Below are 19,179 nucleotides of genomic sequence, written 5' to 3' on the forward strand. Positions count from 1 at the left end.
AAAGAAAAAGAAGGAAGTTCTGAGAATGGACTTGTCTTGTAGCCAAAGAATACAGGCAAATTCCAACCCCTCCCCCACCCTTTTTCTTTTACTTTTATATCTCCTGCCCTCCCAACAGGAATCCCAGGCCTCTGGCCAGTGCAAAATGTCTCTGACCTCTCCCAGTTTCTGGTTATAAGTATGTCCTAAATATTGCATGGAGGGAAATGGCATGCCTTTTTCTGTGTCAAAGACAGAAGAATAAATTCAAAGAAATGTTAATTTGGTGGGGGGGGGAGGGTAGAGGCTATATACTGAACAGAATTCATAAATTTAAGGGTGTGCAAAGAGGGGAGAAAAGCAACTGGTGGTGGGGGGTGCTGGGGAGGGGGTTGGGAAGGGGAACCATAAGTGGCAAATGAGAATTGTGTAGAATACCAAGAAGTAGAGCTTCAAAAAGGAGCAGTGCTCACAAGCTGCAGAGAAGCTGTGTGGATTGGGAAGTTGTTAGTTGGATTTTGGCAGTTAGGAAGTTGTTCTTGACCTCTGAGAGAGAGATTACTATAGATCAGTGGTTCTCAACTGGAGGGCAGTTCTCCCCTACCCCCACCCCATGAGACATTTGGTAATGTCTGGAGATACTTTGGGTTGTCACACCTGGAGGAGTGCTACTGGCTTCTGATGAGTAGGGTCCAGGGATCCAGAATGCACAGGGTAGGTCCCAGTGACAATGAATTATCTGACCCAACATGTCAGTAGTGCTAAGGTTGAGAAACTCTGCTATAAATTAAGGAAAGGTGAAGAAAGGAACATTTATTGAGCATCTATTTGTTGAGCATTTCTTTGTTCCAAGAATTATAGGAACACGATCTAATTTGAAGGTAGTGATCACATATTGGGAAACTACAGAAGGGAAAAAAAGTATAGTAGCTAGCTTGAAAGGGAAGCTAAGTTGAAAGAATAATTGAAATGCTTAGCACAGTGTTTGGCACATATTAAGTACTTAATAGCTATTGTTTTTATTATTAATAACATGTTCATTAAGAATCAGTAAGTTCATTTACAGATGTTCATTAAGTGCTAGTTACTATAGGAGAAACAAAAATGAATGAAATATACACGTATTTGTATGCTTATGTTTCTTATTAGTTTACAAACTCTTTATAAGTAGAGTATCTGTTTTACTTATTTCTCTATCCCACATAGAACTAATCTTGCCGTAATCAACCTAAATACACATATTTTTGCTTAATAGAAGAAGGCATATTTACGAATTAGCCGTTCTTCACAAAAACAGTATATAACATTTAGCTCATTGAATTATAGTTAATTCTTTGCCTTTTTTCCTCCCTACTAGACCATAAGCAGCACAAGAGTAGAACAAGTTAGGTTAGCCATCTCTGTAGCATTCAGGACCTAACATCATGCCTGGCACATAATAGTTACCCAGTAAAATGTTTGTTAAATGAATGAATGCGATCACAATCACTGTCAGTAGTGTACTTTTTTTTTTTTTTTTTTTGCGGTACGCAGGCCTCTCACTGTTGCGGCCTCTCCCGTTGCGGAGCACAGGCTCCGGACGCGCAGGCTCCGCGGCCATGGCTCACAGGCCCAGCTGCTCCGCGGCATATGGGATCCTCCCAGACCAGGGCACGAACCCGTGTCCCCTGCATCGGCAGGTGGACTCTCAACCACTGCGCCACCAGGGAAGCCCAGTAGTGTATTTTTTGAATGCTAGCTGTTGACACCCCAGAGGAGGGGGAATATAATATGAAACTATTTATCAGATAATCTTCTGTTTAATGTAAGTCTTCTGTTTAACATATTTTCTTCCATGTTTAGAATTTCAGAACGTTTAATAAAAAAAGAATAGCTCAGCTGAAACTTCTCTTAAAGTCCTGCTTTGTTTTTCTTATCTCTGCAGTGCCGAATTATCCCAAGGTCGTTACTGGGACGGGCTAGGCTCTCCTCCAGATTCCCCATCTCCTGGGAGTGAGGTGTATTGCAGCAGTGAGCCCAGTGACCCTCAGTATGACCAGAGTCTCCTGGAGAACTTGTTTTACACAGCACCTGTAAGTCACTGAATCTGAAACTTTAGGAATTGGAGAACAAGAGTATTAATAATATTCGTGGGTGTAGGCATGTTACCACTTGCCAGACAGAAAGCTATCCACTGTACATACCTTACTTAATTATAATCACAATCTGAAGAGGAGAGTATTATCCTCGTTTTACAGATGAGGAGATAAGCCTACTAAGATTGATTATTTTGTCCAAGGACACATCATAGCAAGTAAGTGTTAGAGCCAGGATTCACATTCAAGTGTACCTGAGACCAAAGCCTATAATCTTAATATATTATATGGCTTCCTAAGAGCTCTTTCAAGGAAGAGCTAATGTAGGTATACCCTCAGAACCACCCTCGACTGGTATCTTTTCAGATACAGGTGTTCCAGAAACACCTCTACTCATGGTGGACAAATACCTCTACTGACCCTTAAGACAGAACATTCTCTTTTCAGGCAGTTTTAGCATTTTCAAAGTTCTTTCTTATGTCAAGCCGTATGTTCTATTCATTGGTTTAGCATCTTCTAGAGTGTATACAAAATGAGTTCATTCACTGTTCCACAAATAATCATATTTGTGAAGATTGCTGTCATATTCCCTATTTTCTTTTTCTCCAGGTCAGCAAAGATACCTGAAATACAGTGTAGTTTATACCAGCTCAGTGGAAAAGCAATGAGGGTGACCAGGGTGCAGAAGAAGCAGGGAGGACTTTTACATGAGATTGTCAGGAAGGAGCATCATGAGGGATAAGGGATTTTAACTGAGACTTGAAAAGTAGTGTTCAGAGAGATAAACGATATGAAATAGGAATAGAAAGAACGACCTGTTTAGAGAAACAGTTTGTGTACTACAAGGCATCTAATTTGACTGGGTAAGAATTCGTGTGGAAGAGACATTGACGAGGCAGGCTAGCGCATTGCAAGCAGTCTGTAACAGCGTTTGAATGTCGAGTGAGGAGGAGATGACATGACTGAAATAGTGTTCTAGGAATGTTAAACTGGCAATGATGTAGGAGGTTAACTGCGGGGAGAATAATGGGAGCAGATATTGGGTTATTGGAGGTGTGAGACAGAGAGAGAGAGAGAGAGAGAGAGAGAGAGAGAGAGCGAGAGAGTGAGCATGCCAGAATGAGAGTGGCAGCAGTGGGATTGGAAAGGAGGAGATGGACTTAAAAGATACTGTGAATTGTTAGGATTTCATGACTTTCTACCTTAAAAGTCATCACTGATACTATGTTACCTGTAGGAGAAAAGAGAAAGGGAACTTACATTTAGTACACATTTTCTGTGTGCCAGGGAATTTACGTTACCTGTTATTTATTAAGTACTGTGCCAAACGTTTTAAGTTCATTATTTCATTTAATTCTTTTACTAGCCCCATGAGATAGTGTTTTCCTTTTACATATCATGAAATAAAAGCTTAGAGACATTAATTACTAGTAATTAGGCAGAACTAGAATTCTTACCCTAGTCTGTCTGGCAAAAAGCCCATGTTGTTCCCACTAGACCACACCATCTCCTAAGTCTTGAGCATAGCATTAGCATCTGATCTTGACTTAACCTCCCTAACCTCATCTCCCACTTTTGCCCTGTAACCACTGGAGACTCCAGTCATACTGATTGTCTCACCACTCCACAGTCTAGCTTTTTCCATCCCCATATCTCTTGCTCATACTGATCCTTCTACTTGTTGAAGGATGTTGAAATGCCCTTATACATCTGGTAAACTTCTCTTCATTCTTTAAAAATCAACTCATCACCTCTATGAAGAAACCATCCCAGACTCCTCTAAGCAGAGTTTGTTGCCTGAATGTCCACAGTATCCTGCACATACCTCTTTTATAGCCCTTATGTTGTATGATACAGTTCCTCATGAATAAAAACATGTCTTCATTATCTTTTTATTACCTGTAAAACAAAGGCCTGATAGAATTTGAGTACTCAGTGAATTCTTAGTAAATAAACGAATGAATGTGTAAATGGTACTAAGTAATCCCCCATGCTATCTGAAGAAAATAATTTTAGAAAACGTTTGTTTACTGGAAGAAGGAGTGAACCAATTGGCCTTGAGGCACTGGGAAGACCAAGGAGTTAGAATGTTCATGCCCTTCCCTGGGGTCAGTGTTTAATGTTCTTAATATTGAATAACATCCACAGCTTAGAAATTCAGCATTACCTTGTGGTTTTGTTTCCTGAAATTATGAGCTTTTGAACAACCTGGTTTATATTTACTCTAATTTTCTTCAGGCTGTGGACCCATCTAGCTTTTGATCACCCTGTCAAAACCATTTTTAGAAGCTGCCACTTAACAAAGGAAAAATTAAGAGCAAAAAGCTCTTAATTTCACCTTGGAAAAGTTACAGTGCCTCCTAGAAGGACATTCTGATCATGCCTATTTAACTATTAATTTGTTACCCTTATGACAGGTCAATACGTTATACACCCTGAGATGCTGAAAAAAGGGAGTTGGAGGTGATAAGCTTAAAACTACTTTGGACTGGTCTGCATTTATAACAGCAAGATTTTTTAAAAATTGGAGCCAAATATCTGTAACACTGTCTTCTTATTTTGCATTTGTGTTAGAGCTGATTAGTCAATTTCAGCTGCCATTTCTCACGATAAAATTACAGGGGGTTTACCCACCAGTTCTGCCATTACGAAAATTTGTGACGTATAATAAACAGTTCGTCTTAGCAAGATTAAAAGCAGAATGAATCATTAGGAGTATAGAGTGCTGAAAAAAAGTAGAATCTTTAGGGCTTCCCTGGTGGCACAGTGGTTGAGAGTCCGCCTGCTGATGCAGGGGACACGGGTTCGTGCCCCGGTCCGGGAAGATCCCACATGCCGCAGAGTGGCTGGGCCTGTGAGCCATGGCCGCTGAGCCTGCGCGTCTGGAGCCTGTACTGCGTAACGGGAGAGGCCACAACAGTGAGAGGCCTGTGTACCGCAAAAAAAAAAAAAAAAAATTGAGATGGGGACACCTTACAGGAATGTACTAAGTATTAGAAATACACATGCGGCATTTAACATAGTACCAGATACATAGAAGGCAGTCAGTAAATAGTGGTTGTTATTACTATTGAGAATTCGAAAGAAGAATCTATTTTCACTTATTTTCTTTGAACTGAACTTGTAGGTTATTTTTGTGAACTTCATATTATTTTTGTATAGCCAGGAGAAACAGGATTATCTCCCTGGTGTCAGTTATCTCTTTTGATTACTACTTTTAGAGAAATGTTTTCATTACCACTATCCCCAAAGCAGTTATCTTTTAGTGCCTCTCTTTTTGTTTCTTCCCCCCATAGAAATCTGATACCAGTGTCAGTGACGTCTTCAGTGGAGATGATGATGTTGTTCCTTCTAAAAAAATGAGCCAGTCAAAAGCTCTTGCCAGATCTTCTAAGGTTCTAGAGTCAAATCATAAGTTGAAGAAGAAGGCGGTGGGCAAGAAAAATAGGTGAGCCTCTTTATGAATGCTTGTTTAGAGTCAAAAGCAAAGGGGGCCTCCCTGGTGGCGCAGTGGTTGAGAGTCCGCCTGCCGATGCAGGGGATACGGGTTCGTGCCCCGGTCTGGGAGGATCCCATATGCCGCAGAGCGGCTGGGCCCGTGAGCCACGGCCGCTGGGCCTGCGCATCCGGAGCCTGTGCTCTGCAACGGGAGAGGCCACAACAGTGAGAGGCCCGCATACCGCAAAAAGAAAAAAAAAAAAAAAAAAAAAGCAAAGGAAGATGATTTTCACAAGATCTCTTCAAGTGAAATCACCTGTGTTTGCCAACACTGTCAGACTGGTTGAGTTACAGTAACTCATTAAGTATTGCAGTCCTTTAACATGCAATAACATGAAAAGATGGATGTGATAAAATAGTTAAGGGAGAAAGCAGAATTCTAAGTTGTATGTGTGCTCTGTTACACTTAATGTAGAAAATATGCATAAAGAAAACAAGTGAAAAGGAATACACAAAAGTGATGATAGTAGTTATATTAAAGTAGTAAATAACTGAAGTAAAGTCTGTATCCCTTGTTGAAAACTTAATTCTGTTATATCAGTTTCTGTACTTGTGTGGAGATAATAAGCCTTTGGATTACAAGAATGTTTCTACTTTTTTTTTTTTTTTGGCTGCATGGATCTTAGTTGTGGCACACGGGATCTTTGTTGCCGCATGTGGGATCTTTGTTGTGGGATCTTTAGTTGCGGCATGCAGGATCTAGTTCCCTGACCAGGGATCAAATGCGGGCCCCCTGCATTGGGAGTGTGGAGTCTTAACCACTGGACCACCAGGGAAGTCCCTGTTTTTACATTTTTTGAGATTTCTTTCATGTAGATTAGGACCAGAATTACAATGATTAAAGCCATTTCCCAATCCTTGATAACTTGTGAATTAAGATGCCTGCTGCCCTTCCTCCTTCCTCCTCTTGCCTGTACCAACTAGACCGTTTCATATTTGGCTTCTGACGATCCGCCTCACTGTCTATATGAACTCCTTTCAGAAACTTGATTGAACAACACGTGCTATCAGAAACTCCAGAAGATGCCCAAGTGATGACACTAAGTGTGGATAGACTGGCCCTTCTGGGTAGAACACATTCGGTCAGAATCATCATCGAAACAATGGGAGTTCCTCCAGATAGTCCTCAGGAGGCCCCTGGCAAAAAAAGTTTTCCTGGGAGACCACCTAAGCTGACAACAAAAAAGCGGTATGTCTCTAACATGGGAAAACTAAATTTGACATTTCTGGAAAGTGTGTCTGGTAGTAATAATAAATAATTACATAGTACTTTATGATTTGTAAAGTGCTTTCATATGCTTCATTCAATCAACAAAAATGTACTGAATCCCCCACTAGGTCCCAAGCATTAAAAGTATGAGAATAAAGAAAATTAAGACCCAGGCTCCATTCTTCCATGCCTTACAGTCAGCAGGAAAGAGAAACATTTAAAGGCTGTCTGTTGGGTTGGCCAAGAAGTTCGTTCGGGTTTTTGTAAGATGTTACAAAAGAGATGTTTTATATGAAAAGTGCTGTGGGAACGCAAGACTGGTAAAGGCTTTGAAAAGAGCAGGTCGGTCCTCTGAGGACCTGAGGTTCTAAAAATAGGGCCTTGAAATATATGTAGGATTTATCAGAGAGAAAATAGGTTTATTATTTAGTTTGTTTTTTAATTACTTTTCTTGTTTTGATTTTTTAGCACCTTCTTTGTGGAATATCACTTTCCTATGGGCTTTTCCAAAAATGGATCGACAAAGACAGCTTTGATCACTGAGGTGGTTCGACTCGCATCCAGTAAAATTACAGATGGAAGTAAGAGAGAACTTGATTTCTGCTCCTTAGATATTTTGGCTTTGGAAGAATTTTTGAATCCCTAATTATTCATATACTCCTGTATTATCATAGAATCTTAGAGGCAGAAAGAATTTTGAAGTGAATCTAATTCCTTTACTTTACAAGTGAGGACACTGGTCCAGAGGTGCTATGACTATTCTGATGCAAGGCAGAAAGACAGTGACATAGCTGAAACTGTAACTCAGAACTCCTGATGCTTAGATCATGTTCTTTCAACTATTGACGTTTTTCTTTTCTTCTCTTTTTAAAAATAGCTTTATCAAGGTATAACTCACATACCATACAATTCACCCATTTGAAGTATACAACTCAGTGATTTTTAATATATTCATAGGTTGTATAACCATCACCACAATCTAATTTTAGAACATTTTCATCCACCCTAAAAGAAATCCTGTACTTATTAGCATTCTTTCCTCAATTCTCTCTTTGCCCCCTTTCACTAAGCAACTCCTAATCTACTTTCTGTCTCTCTCAATTTTCCCATCCTGGACATTTCATATAAATGGAATCATATAATATGTGATATTTGTGACTGGCTTTTTGGACTTACTGTAATATTTTCAACTTTTAATATTTAAGTTTTCAATATTTCGCTATTAAAGACAGTACTTCAGTGAATAATCTTGCATTTCTCATTTGATGTGAGTATATCCAGCACAAGCATTTAAAATAAATACTTATTTACCCTTAAAAACAGCACCTAAAATAATTTAATATACTCTTTTACTAGAGTACATTGTTTCACTTTCCCCATCACCATAAGGAAGAATTAGGGCATTTAAAATTTTTCATATGTTTATTTTCTGTATGCTTAAATTATCGATAGCAACAGAAGGTGCTCTGGAGGTTTGTTAAAAGCATTTGAGAATGTATACTTGATTCTGCTGGCTGAAGTCAATGTGTTTGAGGAGCTTATATGCAATTAAACTGTTTTTATCAAACCCCAATGCAAAGAAAAATGTTGGATTCTTTTCTCAGGTCTTCCCCCTCTACCTCCTTCTACCTACAGGACATTTATGAGTTCCTTAAAACTTCTCTGAGCCTCACATTCCCCATCTGTAAAATTGAGGTACAGCAAGGACACAGTTCTGATATGCACGAGTTTCAGTTAACATAGTATCTACAAAGCAAGAACTGCCTGTATTACACAGGGGCTTAATGGACAGTCAAATGGGCTAATGAATGTAAAAGCATTAAACTCTAAAGTCGTATGTAACTAATACTAGCTCACATTTATTGGGCACTAAATTATGTGTCAAGAACTCTACTCAGTGTTTTATATATATTAATCATGTAATCCTTTAAAACACACACACACACAGATGAAGAAAGAGGAAGCTGAGGTATATATCAGTTAAGTAACTTGTCTATGATAACACAACTGGTTTATGGTAGAACTAGAATTTGAACTAGAACATTTCTGATTCCAAATCGTGTGCTCTTCATCTATATTGCTTCTCATGCATTAGTATTATTATTGGCCACAGCGATTGAGTTCTCCCTTTGTCCTTCTGAGAAAGATAGTATGGGACATCTGGAATAAACATCAAGCCAGGAATTGGATGAGTTCTAGTTCTGGTTATACCACACACTTAATTGTGTGACCCTAGACACAATAACTTTTCATCTCTGGGCCTCTCTTAACAATAATATGGAAAGGACAAGTTATTTTCAGGATCCCTTCCAACACTTTAAAAAAGTCTGCTTTGGCATATTGTTAGCAATTTATTTACATGAATTTCTTCTTCCATTATTGCCTTAACTTACTTTTTAAAAAATGAGCTTGAGAAACAGAGAATTATATGACAAATACAATAATATAGTACCAAAACATACTTAATAAGGAGAAATCTGAGTAGCACCAGGTTGAAAATACAGTTCTGTTTGTACATAAAAGATTTTATAGTGTTTTAAAGTGCTTTTATATCTGTTACCTCAGTTGATCCTCTCAGCACACCACTGAGGTGTAGGTGTTGTCTTACTTCTCTTTCCGTGGTGGGATAAGCAGGTAAACTGGTCTAGTGGGTGTGTGCTTGCTGGGCCCAGTCCTTTTGTTAACAGTTCCTGTGGATGGATCCAGATAGCAAGACCCAGATCCTGCCCATGAGTACCAAAAGAAATAAAAAGAGTCAAGAAGTAAGATGGCAAGGATAGAGATCAGTAGGTCAAATGGGCAGTTTGAATGAATATCAGAGATAGTGGATTCTCTGTAACTGGGCCTTTTTGTGTGGGTTCTTCAGATCCATTTTAAGGGTCTAGAAGTGAATGGACTGGAAGATCATTTTACAGGTGGTAAATTGTGGCCGAAATGGTTCATTAGTAAGTAACAGAACTTATTCATATCAAATGATTCTAGCCCCAAATTCCTTTTTTTTTAAACCTGTTAAATCCGCATAGCAATGAGCACAGACTCAGATACTACCATCAATTTATCCCATTTACACTTGCTATTACAGCAGAAACCCCTTCCTTTCCATCTATGAAAAGACAGATTCCATTCTGCCTAACACTGCAAACTAAGATCAGTACTTAGAACCTTGTACAAGTGTGACAGGAGAAGTCCCCTGGTCTTCAGCCAGAAAATAAACTCATTTTCATTATTACAGTTTTTGATTCAGTTCTTCTCTTCATTTATCCCTCATTGTCCCACAACCAGCCAGCCCCCTTCTTTCATTACATTACCTATCAACTTGTCTTTTAAAACACTGGTCATACCTTACACCCAGTGAAGTGTTTGGTATGTCTCTTTACACATCCTGTGCTCCTATGCTTGACATTCATTTGTCATAGCAAAGCAGAGCAACATAGCCCTGCTTATCTTCTCTGTGCTGTACCCAGGATTTTCTCTTTGTCTCTGTTCCTTCAGTCCTAATAACCCTAACACTTTTGTGAAATTACACTGACTGGATTCCTGAAAGAGATCTTAGTTAGATTTGAAAGGGAGGTGGGTGGTGTCAAGGCATGGATTGATGAGATGGCTCTAGTTGGGTGGTGTGACATGTGCTTATGTGTCTGGTTCTCCTTACAGTGGTGAAATTCCAGCAGAGATTTGTGTTTCCGGTACAGTTTGGTGGCCCAATGATAGAACACTGGTGGAATTCCAATCTTACTTTCCAAATTTACAGAAAGAAAACCCCACAGTTAAAGGTACTTCAAGTGATTTTGACCTTTGCCTTACCATTTATTCACACTTGGGATTTGGAGCATACTTAAAATTATATTCCTACCTAAACTAGGAAGTTCTCCAGGCTCAAACAATATTAATACTTACGATTATTGTTTATTATAATTTTAAATTTCTATTTGATATTTGTTATAGGCTAGATATTATGCTAAAGGCTCTATGTGAACAACACTATCAAATTTAATCATTAAAACAATTTGTGAATTAGATACCTTATTATCTTCAATCTACAGATGAAAACAACCAAGATTTAGTGAAGTAACTTGTCTAAGATCACCCAAGCTAATAAAAGACAAAGCCAGGACTCTATCCTGAGTCTTTAGATCCTAAGTTCTTAACCTCTTTACTATGCTCCCTGCTATGGAGGGTTGTTTGGATTGATACAGGATAGTAGCCTTAATTTGAGGCTCTGCTTTCTTTTTTCAGACAGAATACATAAGTTATTCATCCATATCCAAAATAATATAATGTGGGTAGCAGTTTTATCAGCTAATTCCAAGTTTATAAAATCCACTTGCAACTGGTACAACAGAAATCAAACTATGTCATGAGCAGTTTTTACTTACTTCAATTAAAAGAGTAGCTTTTATAATCTTTGACCTCTTTGGTATGGATAGTATGAGGAATGCATCTTGTTTTCTTTTTGTTTGTATTTTCAGGAGATCTAAATAATACAAGTTCATTTTGGAAAATATAGCAAAATAGGAAGAGAAGGAAAAACATAATTTCACAACCTCAAGACAACCTCTATAAGCATTTCAGTATATTTGCATTGAATCACGTAGTTAAGGCTTTTTTCTGATTATAAAAGAATTATACATGTTTTTAATAGAAAAATATTTTTAAAACACAAAAATCACCTGTAATCTCATCACCAAGAAATAACTATTGTTAATATTTATGTGTATCTCTTTTATCTTTTTCAAATGAATACATTATATATGTAAATCTTTGACAGTATTAGGATAATTTTATATGCAATTTTTATCCTGCTTTTTTTAAATTTAACATTGTCTGAGGATTTTTATTCATTTTTTTCAAAAGTGTAAATCTTTTCCACGTAATTTTATAAATATGTGAAGGTTTACTATATATAACTTAATACCCTATTTCTAATAAACATAACGAATATTGTTCATATTATTTCAATTTTAGTAAACATCATTTTAATAGCTATATATTATTCCATTCTAGGAATGCGCTATAATTAATAATTCCTGATTTTGAACATATAGTTATTTCTCATTGTTAACTTTTAAAATATACATTGTATGTAAACTTCTTATGTATTATTTATTATTTCTTCAGTATAAATTTCCAGAAGTGAAATTACTGGGCCAAAGAGTATGAATATTAAAAGCTTTTTATATTTATTGCTAAATTTCCTATCCAGAAGTATGTTGCCAGTTTATATTCCCAACTTCAGGCATATGACAGCTCATGTTTCTCCATAACCTTGATAGCATCAGGCATGTTTTATAATTTTCCCAGCTTTAATGGCAAACATTTACATCATCTTAATTGCACTTTTTATTTTTAAGCGTGAAGTTGAACATTTTTTGTAAAAACTAACTCTTAAAAATAGAAAAAGATAATTTTCTGACCTCTTTGTGACTCATGAAACCCTTTCTAATCTTCCAGGGAGAATTGGTAAAACCCAGAAGGGAGACCAAAATGACAGAATATGGGCTCCCACTTAGAGTTGCCTCAGTCAAATAATTAAGCTACTGACTTCATAAAGCATGGATTCCTTTATAAGTCATCATATGTTGTCACTTCAATTAAAGTCCCCTGTGGCTTCTCTTTACTTTAACCTAAACTTTTTCTTTCCTTCTTTTCTCAGCCTGAAGTCATTGGATCTGCATCACTACCTTTGAGAGCTGTCATTCAGTCTGAGCTGCTTTCTTTCAGTGACCAGCTTGCAGTGCAACAGGAAAATGGTCAGACTCCACTTGGCCCCCTCAAGGTATGTAGATATACATTCAGGTAGTCAAGTATTTATAGAGCATGTGTTATTGCTCTTGCAGCTTATATTAAAACAGGGCAACAAAAGTGCTAGGAAGGGGGCTTCCCTGGTGGCTCAGTGGTTGGGAATCTGCCTGTCAATGCAGGGGACAAGGGCTCGAGCCCTGGTCCTGGAGGATCCCACAAGCCATGGAGCAACTAGGCCCGTGTGCCACAGCTGCTGAGCCTGCGCTCTAGAGCCCGTGAGCCACAACTGCTGAGCCTGCATGCCACGGCTACTGAGGCCCATGCACATAGAGCCCATGCTACGCAACAAGAGAAGCCACTGTAATGAGAGGCCTGCACACCGCAATAAGGAGTAGCCCCCGTTTGCCGCAACTGGAGAGAGCCCACACACGGCAATGAAGACCCAGTGCAGCCAAAAATAAAATTAATTAATTAATTAATTAATTAAAAATAAAAATAAATAAATGAATTTATTTCACGTGTATAATTAAAAAAAAAAAACTGCTGGGAAGGAACTAAATGGTACAATGTGACAGTAAGTACCTGGGGGGAAGTAGGAGATGGGAAGGTCTCTCTAAGGAGGTGACATTTAAGATGAGATTTGAAGAATGATGGGAAGAGGCCACCAAGTAAAAAGCACAGGAAAGATCGTTCCAGAGGAAAGAATGGCACATGCAAAGGCCCTAAAGTGAGAATGGGCTTCACTTCATCAAGGGGCAGAATGTTGCCACAGGATAGTGAGCCAAAAGGGAGATTGGGGCTTCCCTGGTGGCGCAGTGGTTGAGAGTCCGCCTGCCGATGCAGGAGACATGGGTTCGTGCCCCGGTCCGGGAAGATCCCACATGCCACGGAGCGGCTGGGCCCGTGAGCCATGGCCGCTGCGCCTGCGCGTCCGGAGCCTGTGCTCCGCAACGGGAGAGGCCACAACAGTGAGAGGCCCACGTACTGCAAAAAAAAAAGGGGGGAGATTAGACAGGCAGGCGGGAGCCATGTCACTCAGAGCTTTGTAGGTCAGCGTAAAGGGTTTAGCTTTTATCCTAAGAGCCAAGAAAGGACATTGAAGCATGAAGTGACATCTGGTTTACATTTTAAAAGATTACTAGGTAGAGAATATTGTAAGGTGCAGGAGGGAAAATGTTGCGTTCATCCAGAAAAGAAATGATTGATAGTTTGGACTAGAGTAGTGGCAGTGAACAAGGAGAGAAGTGGCTGAGTTTGTGTGTGGTGGGATGAATGCTATGTGTAATTCATCGGAGAGAGGGTTCTTTCCTTTATTCAGAAGCATCAGTTTCTTAGGTGGAAGAATTTTTTTTTTTTTTTAGAGCTTGCCCTAATCATTTTCTTTTAATTGAAGTATAGTTGATGTACAATATTATATAAGTTACAGGTGTACAATACAGTGATTCACAATTTTTAAAGATTATCTCCATTTATAGTTATAAAATATTGGCTATATTCCCTGTGTTGTACAATGTATCTTTGTTGCATATTTTATACATAATAGTTTATATCTCTTAATCTGCTACTTCTGTATTGCTCCTTCCCACTTCCCTCTCCCCACTGGTAACCACTAAGTAGTTCTGTATATCTGTGAGTCTGTTTCTTTTTTGTTACATTCACTAGTTTGTTGTATCTTTAGAGTCCATGTATAAGTGATACAGTATTTGTCTTTCTCTGTCTGACTTGTTTCACTTAGCATAATACCCGTAAGTCCATCCATGTTGTTGAAAATGGCAAAACTTTTATTCTTTTTTATGACTGAATAGTATTGCATTGTATATGTACAACGTCTTTATTCATTCATCTGTTGATGGACACTTAGGTTTCTTCCATATCTTGGCAGTTGTAAATAATGCTGGTATCATTGGGATGCATGCATCTTTTTGAATTAGTGTTTTTGTTTCTTTCATATATATACCCAGGAGTGGAATTGCTCATTCATATGGTAGTTCTATTTTTTGTTTTTTGGGAAACCTCCATACTGTTTTTCACAGTGGCTGCACCAATTTACATTCCCGTTAGGTGGAAGAATTTGAGTGTGTGGCTTCACTATAGCTTTGTCCTGTTGTACTGGCAAGCTTTTGAAATCATCACAGCCATACATAAAACATTTCCATGACTCCTCATCACCCAGAGGATAAAACACAGGGCATACCACATGACCTCAGCTGACCACTGCAGCTTTCTCTGTTCCAGCTTCCCTGTTCCCATAGCCATGTCAAACTGTGTAAAGAATTGCTAAAGTATTGTGCTGGGTTATGCATCCATGCTTTTGTTCTTGATTTTCATGTTGCTTCCTCTTCTTGGAAGCCCCCTCTGTCCTCTTCCTGGCCTTCTTAGTAATGGATACCATTTAATTTTAAAAACTTGTTTGACTACCATTGCAAAAAATTAACATCACATTATTCTTCCACTACCGAAGTTTTATTTTCTGCTTTCCTAGTCCATTCTAGACTGCAAGGTTTATAATCAGAAATGGGTAATAAATAGAGTTGATGGACTAGAAATTGTTTCTGTCCTGGCTTTGTTGAGAGAAGTACTGTTCTAAATAGATTGCTGTCTATATTCAATAGAGCAAAAGAACTTTGCTGTGGGTTTTAAATAAAAGGAGTTGCACGTCCCCTTTATCTCTAGTAATTCAGCCTCGTAATAGTGACCACTTTCATTCTTCATCATTTATCCCACATCCTTTTTTACTTTTTAACATTTTAAGCTTTTAAAAATAACTTCAAACTTAAAGAAAAATTACAAAAGTAGTACAAAGAACTCATATACCCTTTACCTGGACTCAGCAATTATTTGTCGTATTTGCTTTATAGTTATCTACCTCTTCTGTCTCTTTCTCTCTCTTTTTGTCCCCCTCCCCACTCTCTCTCTATACACATACACACACAATTTCTTTCTGAACTATTTGAGAATATGTTACAGACATTAAACCTCTTTCTCCCTAATTTCTTGTGTGTATTTTCTAAGAACAAAGGCAACATTATACATAATGCTGTACAGTTATAAAGATAAATTTAACAGCAATAGTATATTCTGTCTGTAGTCCATACTCAAATTTCACCAACTATGCCAATACTTCCCTTTGTAGCATTTTTTTTTTCCAGTCCAGGATCATGCATTGCGTTTATTTAGTTACTTTTAATGAATTAAATTTATTTTATTACCTTTATTCATATGATATGTGATAGAGCTAAAGGTCATAGGGTAGCTAATTCTGAAGAAGGGATGAACCTTTAAACAATTAATTAACCTCAGTTTACATAATGGTCTTATTATTTGCATAGCTAATGGGTAGGGTTTGATTATAGGCCATTAACAGTCATTAATAAGTGGAAGTGTGTCAGAAATACTACATGGGTTTGTATCTTAGACTCAAGAAGCAAACACCCATTGCATTTAAATGTCATCTCTCTCTAATCTCCTTTAGCCTAGAACAGTTCTGCCACCCTTCTTTGTCTTTTAGTACTTTGATATTTTTGAAAAGTAAGGCCAGTTACTTTGTAGAATGTCCTCCATTTGGGGTTTATCTGAATCACTTATTACTATGATATTTGAAAGAATATGATTTTCTAACTTCACCATTAACTCCATCATTCCCTGTGCATTTATTAATTGGCATTCTACTATATAGAAGAGTTGTCCCTTCTCCCTTATTTATATTGGTATGGACTAATGGATTCTTATGTTATTCAAAAGGTTATAATCCACTACTATTATTATTCATTTTGAAACTCAGCTTGTCCTGGACTTGTCCAGTGAGAGCCCCTTCAACTGGATTCTGTGTCCTTTAAATATGTCTCCATTCTCTTCTGAGCACTTACTTATTTATGGCACAAGATGATGTTTTAGGCTCATCTTGTATTATTAATAAATCATCTGCCTAGCTTTTCTTAGTCCTGGTAAGGTGATGTATGTGCAGTCTATTAGTGTTCCTACTATTGTGGTATTTGAGGATGAATTAATTTATATCCTAACAATCTGATGCTGCTCCTAGCTCCAAAATTCTGATTCTAGAAAATATTCCTATTAACTCTCTTCCTTTTATGTTCTATAGGTAACTGTGGAGCTTGTTATAGATAACAAGGATTTCGCTGGTGTTAATACAAAGTTAAGTAGCAACACCCAACATAGCCCACTTTGGGCTCTTACAAGTCCAGATAAGACACTGCCAGAACGTAGTCAACATGTTACCTGTACCAAAAATCCACAAAACCTAAATCAACTTCATGAAGAAACTGTAAAGAAAACACAGAATTTGGTGCTCCCCACCCCAAAGTCACCAAGCCCTGTTGTACCCAGTCCTTCAACCTTCACAGCTGTGCCAGCCTCTCACGATTTGATAAATCAGATAAATGTGTCAACAAAAGAAAGTGCTTTGCTGTTGCATGTGCTATTGATGGTGCCAGATGGGAAAGATTTCATTACTGGAGAATCTGAGAAACAACCATCATGCAATGTTTATTTAAATTGCAAGCTCTTCAGCACAGAAGAAGTCACCAGATCTGTCATCGCATGGGGCACAACAAAACCCGTCTTTAACTTTTCTCAGGTAACTTTGTACATGTCTTAACATTCCATATGCATTAAGGATGAAGGCAGGATTTGGGGAGGGGAGAGAAGTATGTTTCCCAAATCATAATTCCATCATAAAAAACAACGAGGATTTTCAGAATGGAGGTACTTTTATAATTATCTGGTATGTAGATCCAATCCCACTATTGTATGGGAAGAGGAAAAGACGTTGCCAACATTTAAAAACTTTTTGTGTGTCTGTTTCTTTCTATTCTATCTCAGTTGATATGGTTTCCCACTGTTTCTTTTGCCTGAATTCTGAGTTCTGTTCCTTTCTGCTTCCTCTAGGGCTTTGATCAGTTGAACTTCTTTCTTTTCTGTTTTTCCAGTCTCTCCTTCTTTATTTTATTTATTTATTTTTCCTCAAGCTCATTTATTCCTCCACTGATTTCAGTACTCATCTTACTTGATTTCTCAGTAGAATTTGATGCTATCGCTTAGATTGTTTCCTTTCTTGATTTTCGTAACTCTCTCCTCTTTCTTCCTGACTCAAGAACTGGTTTTTTTTTCAGTCATTGGGCCAGTAGGAAAACTAGGAGAAGAGTCGTGATCCCAGTACTTCTTCCTCTCTCCTACTTTTAAATATTAGTGTTCCTATTCATTACTCTATCCTTGGCATTCTTCCAAACCAACCCTCTTTTCCCCATGGTCGCCACATCTACTCCCATAGCTTCAGTTGTGTGAAGATGACTTGGAAATCCATGCTTCTTTCAGGCCAGGCATTTCCCTGTAGTTTCAGATCTCTGTGTCTAACTGCCTGTTGGTTGTCACCACCTGGATATCTCAAAAGCACTTTCCTCTTGGCACCTAACACATCACCTGGCAAATTGCAGGTATCCAATAAAGATGTGTAAATGGAAGAAGAAATTCAGATGTATTCAAATCTGAATTTATTATTCCCTCCAAATCTGTTCCTCCTCGTCCTGTCTGCCCTAATTCATATTATAATTTACTCAGAAACCCAAGCAGAACCTAAAAGTTGTCCTTGAGTCTTTCTTACCAAATCCAGTAGATGTTGCAAACTTAATTATCTCTGGAATAAATTCTCTTATCTCCACTCCATTGCCACTGCTTTCATTCAGACCCTCACTCTCACTCCACCTAGCCTTCAGACTGTCCTGTTTCTTGTCTCTCCCTGTCCATTTCTTCCTCTGTGCACCAACAGGAATGATCTTTCTAAAACACTAACCTGAATATTTTACTCTCCTGCTGAAAGCCTTTCGGTGATTACCCATAGCCTTCAGGATAGAATCCAAACCCTAAGTTTGGACTGCAATACCCTTTAAGACTACCTATACTTCTCCAGTCTCGACTCGGGCCACTCTTCTCTTCACACTAGATAGTCCAGCTGTGCTCAGCTACTTGCATTTCCTGAATATCCTCTTTTCCTACCTGTGTCCCAGAAGCCCTATCTATATGAGTTTTGTCCTCAGAGAATTCATGCCATTTTGTATTTGGCCTTTATGTGTTTGTCTCTAACACAAGACTGTGGCTTTAGACTGAGGATAACAGAGTGGGTTCTATTTTGACGTCTTCAGCTCCTAGCACTGTGCTTGGCACACAAATAGGCTTTAGTAAATGCTTGTTGAATAAAAGTATAAATTAATACTTTGTCTCAGATGTGGGGTTTTGTTTTGTTTTTTTCCGGCTGTTCCTCTCCCCAGGTGATTCCTGTCTCTCTGTCTTCCAAATGCCTGGAAAGGCTTAAGAACAATGTGATGGTAATTGAAACTTGGAATAAGGTGCGGAGCCCAGGACAGGACAAGCTGCTCGGGCTGGTGAAACTCCCTCTCCATCAGTTTTACATGTCATTCAAGTAAATAGGACCTTTTGAAGTATTCTTTTTTTATATCTTTAACTTTGTATGAACTGAAGAGGAGTTTTTGTGGTTTGCAAACATGAACAACCCAATAATTCCTTGGAGGACTTTTCTCAATTTCACCACAGTTGCTACTCTTTCTCCTATGTTATAGCAGTATTACAGATACTACTTTCCATGTTTTAGGCCCTAAGCTAAGAACCTTACATATATCAAGTCATTTTAATCCCCACAACAGT

The 19,179-nt window shown here is 38.3% G+C and overlaps 1 protein-coding gene across 1 annotated transcript in view; it reads left to right on the forward strand.

Moving 5' to 3' along the window:
* Positions 1-19,179, forward strand: part of C2CD3 (C2 domain containing 3 centriole elongation regulator) — a 128,065-nt gene that overhangs the window by 38,938 nt on the left and 69,948 nt on the right. The window contains exons 8-15 of the mRNA XM_082626709.1: positions 1,904-2,051; positions 5,351-5,502; positions 6,535-6,741; positions 7,231-7,343; positions 10,417-10,535; positions 12,416-12,538; positions 16,604-17,098; positions 18,786-18,937. Coding sequence (XP_082482835.1) covers positions 1,904-2,051; positions 5,351-5,502; positions 6,535-6,741; positions 7,231-7,343; positions 10,417-10,535; positions 12,416-12,538; positions 16,604-17,098; positions 18,786-18,937 — 1,509 coding nt within the window. The remainder of the gene's footprint in view (positions 1-1,903; positions 2,052-5,350; positions 5,503-6,534; positions 6,742-7,230; positions 7,344-10,416; positions 10,536-12,415; positions 12,539-16,603; positions 17,099-18,785; positions 18,938-19,179) is intronic.

This window comes from Mesoplodon mirus (assembly GCF_964341445.2).
Source record: "Mesoplodon mirus genome assembly, chromosome: 7".
Lineage (NCBI taxonomy): Eukaryota > Metazoa > Chordata > Mammalia > Artiodactyla > Ziphiidae > Mesoplodon > Mesoplodon mirus.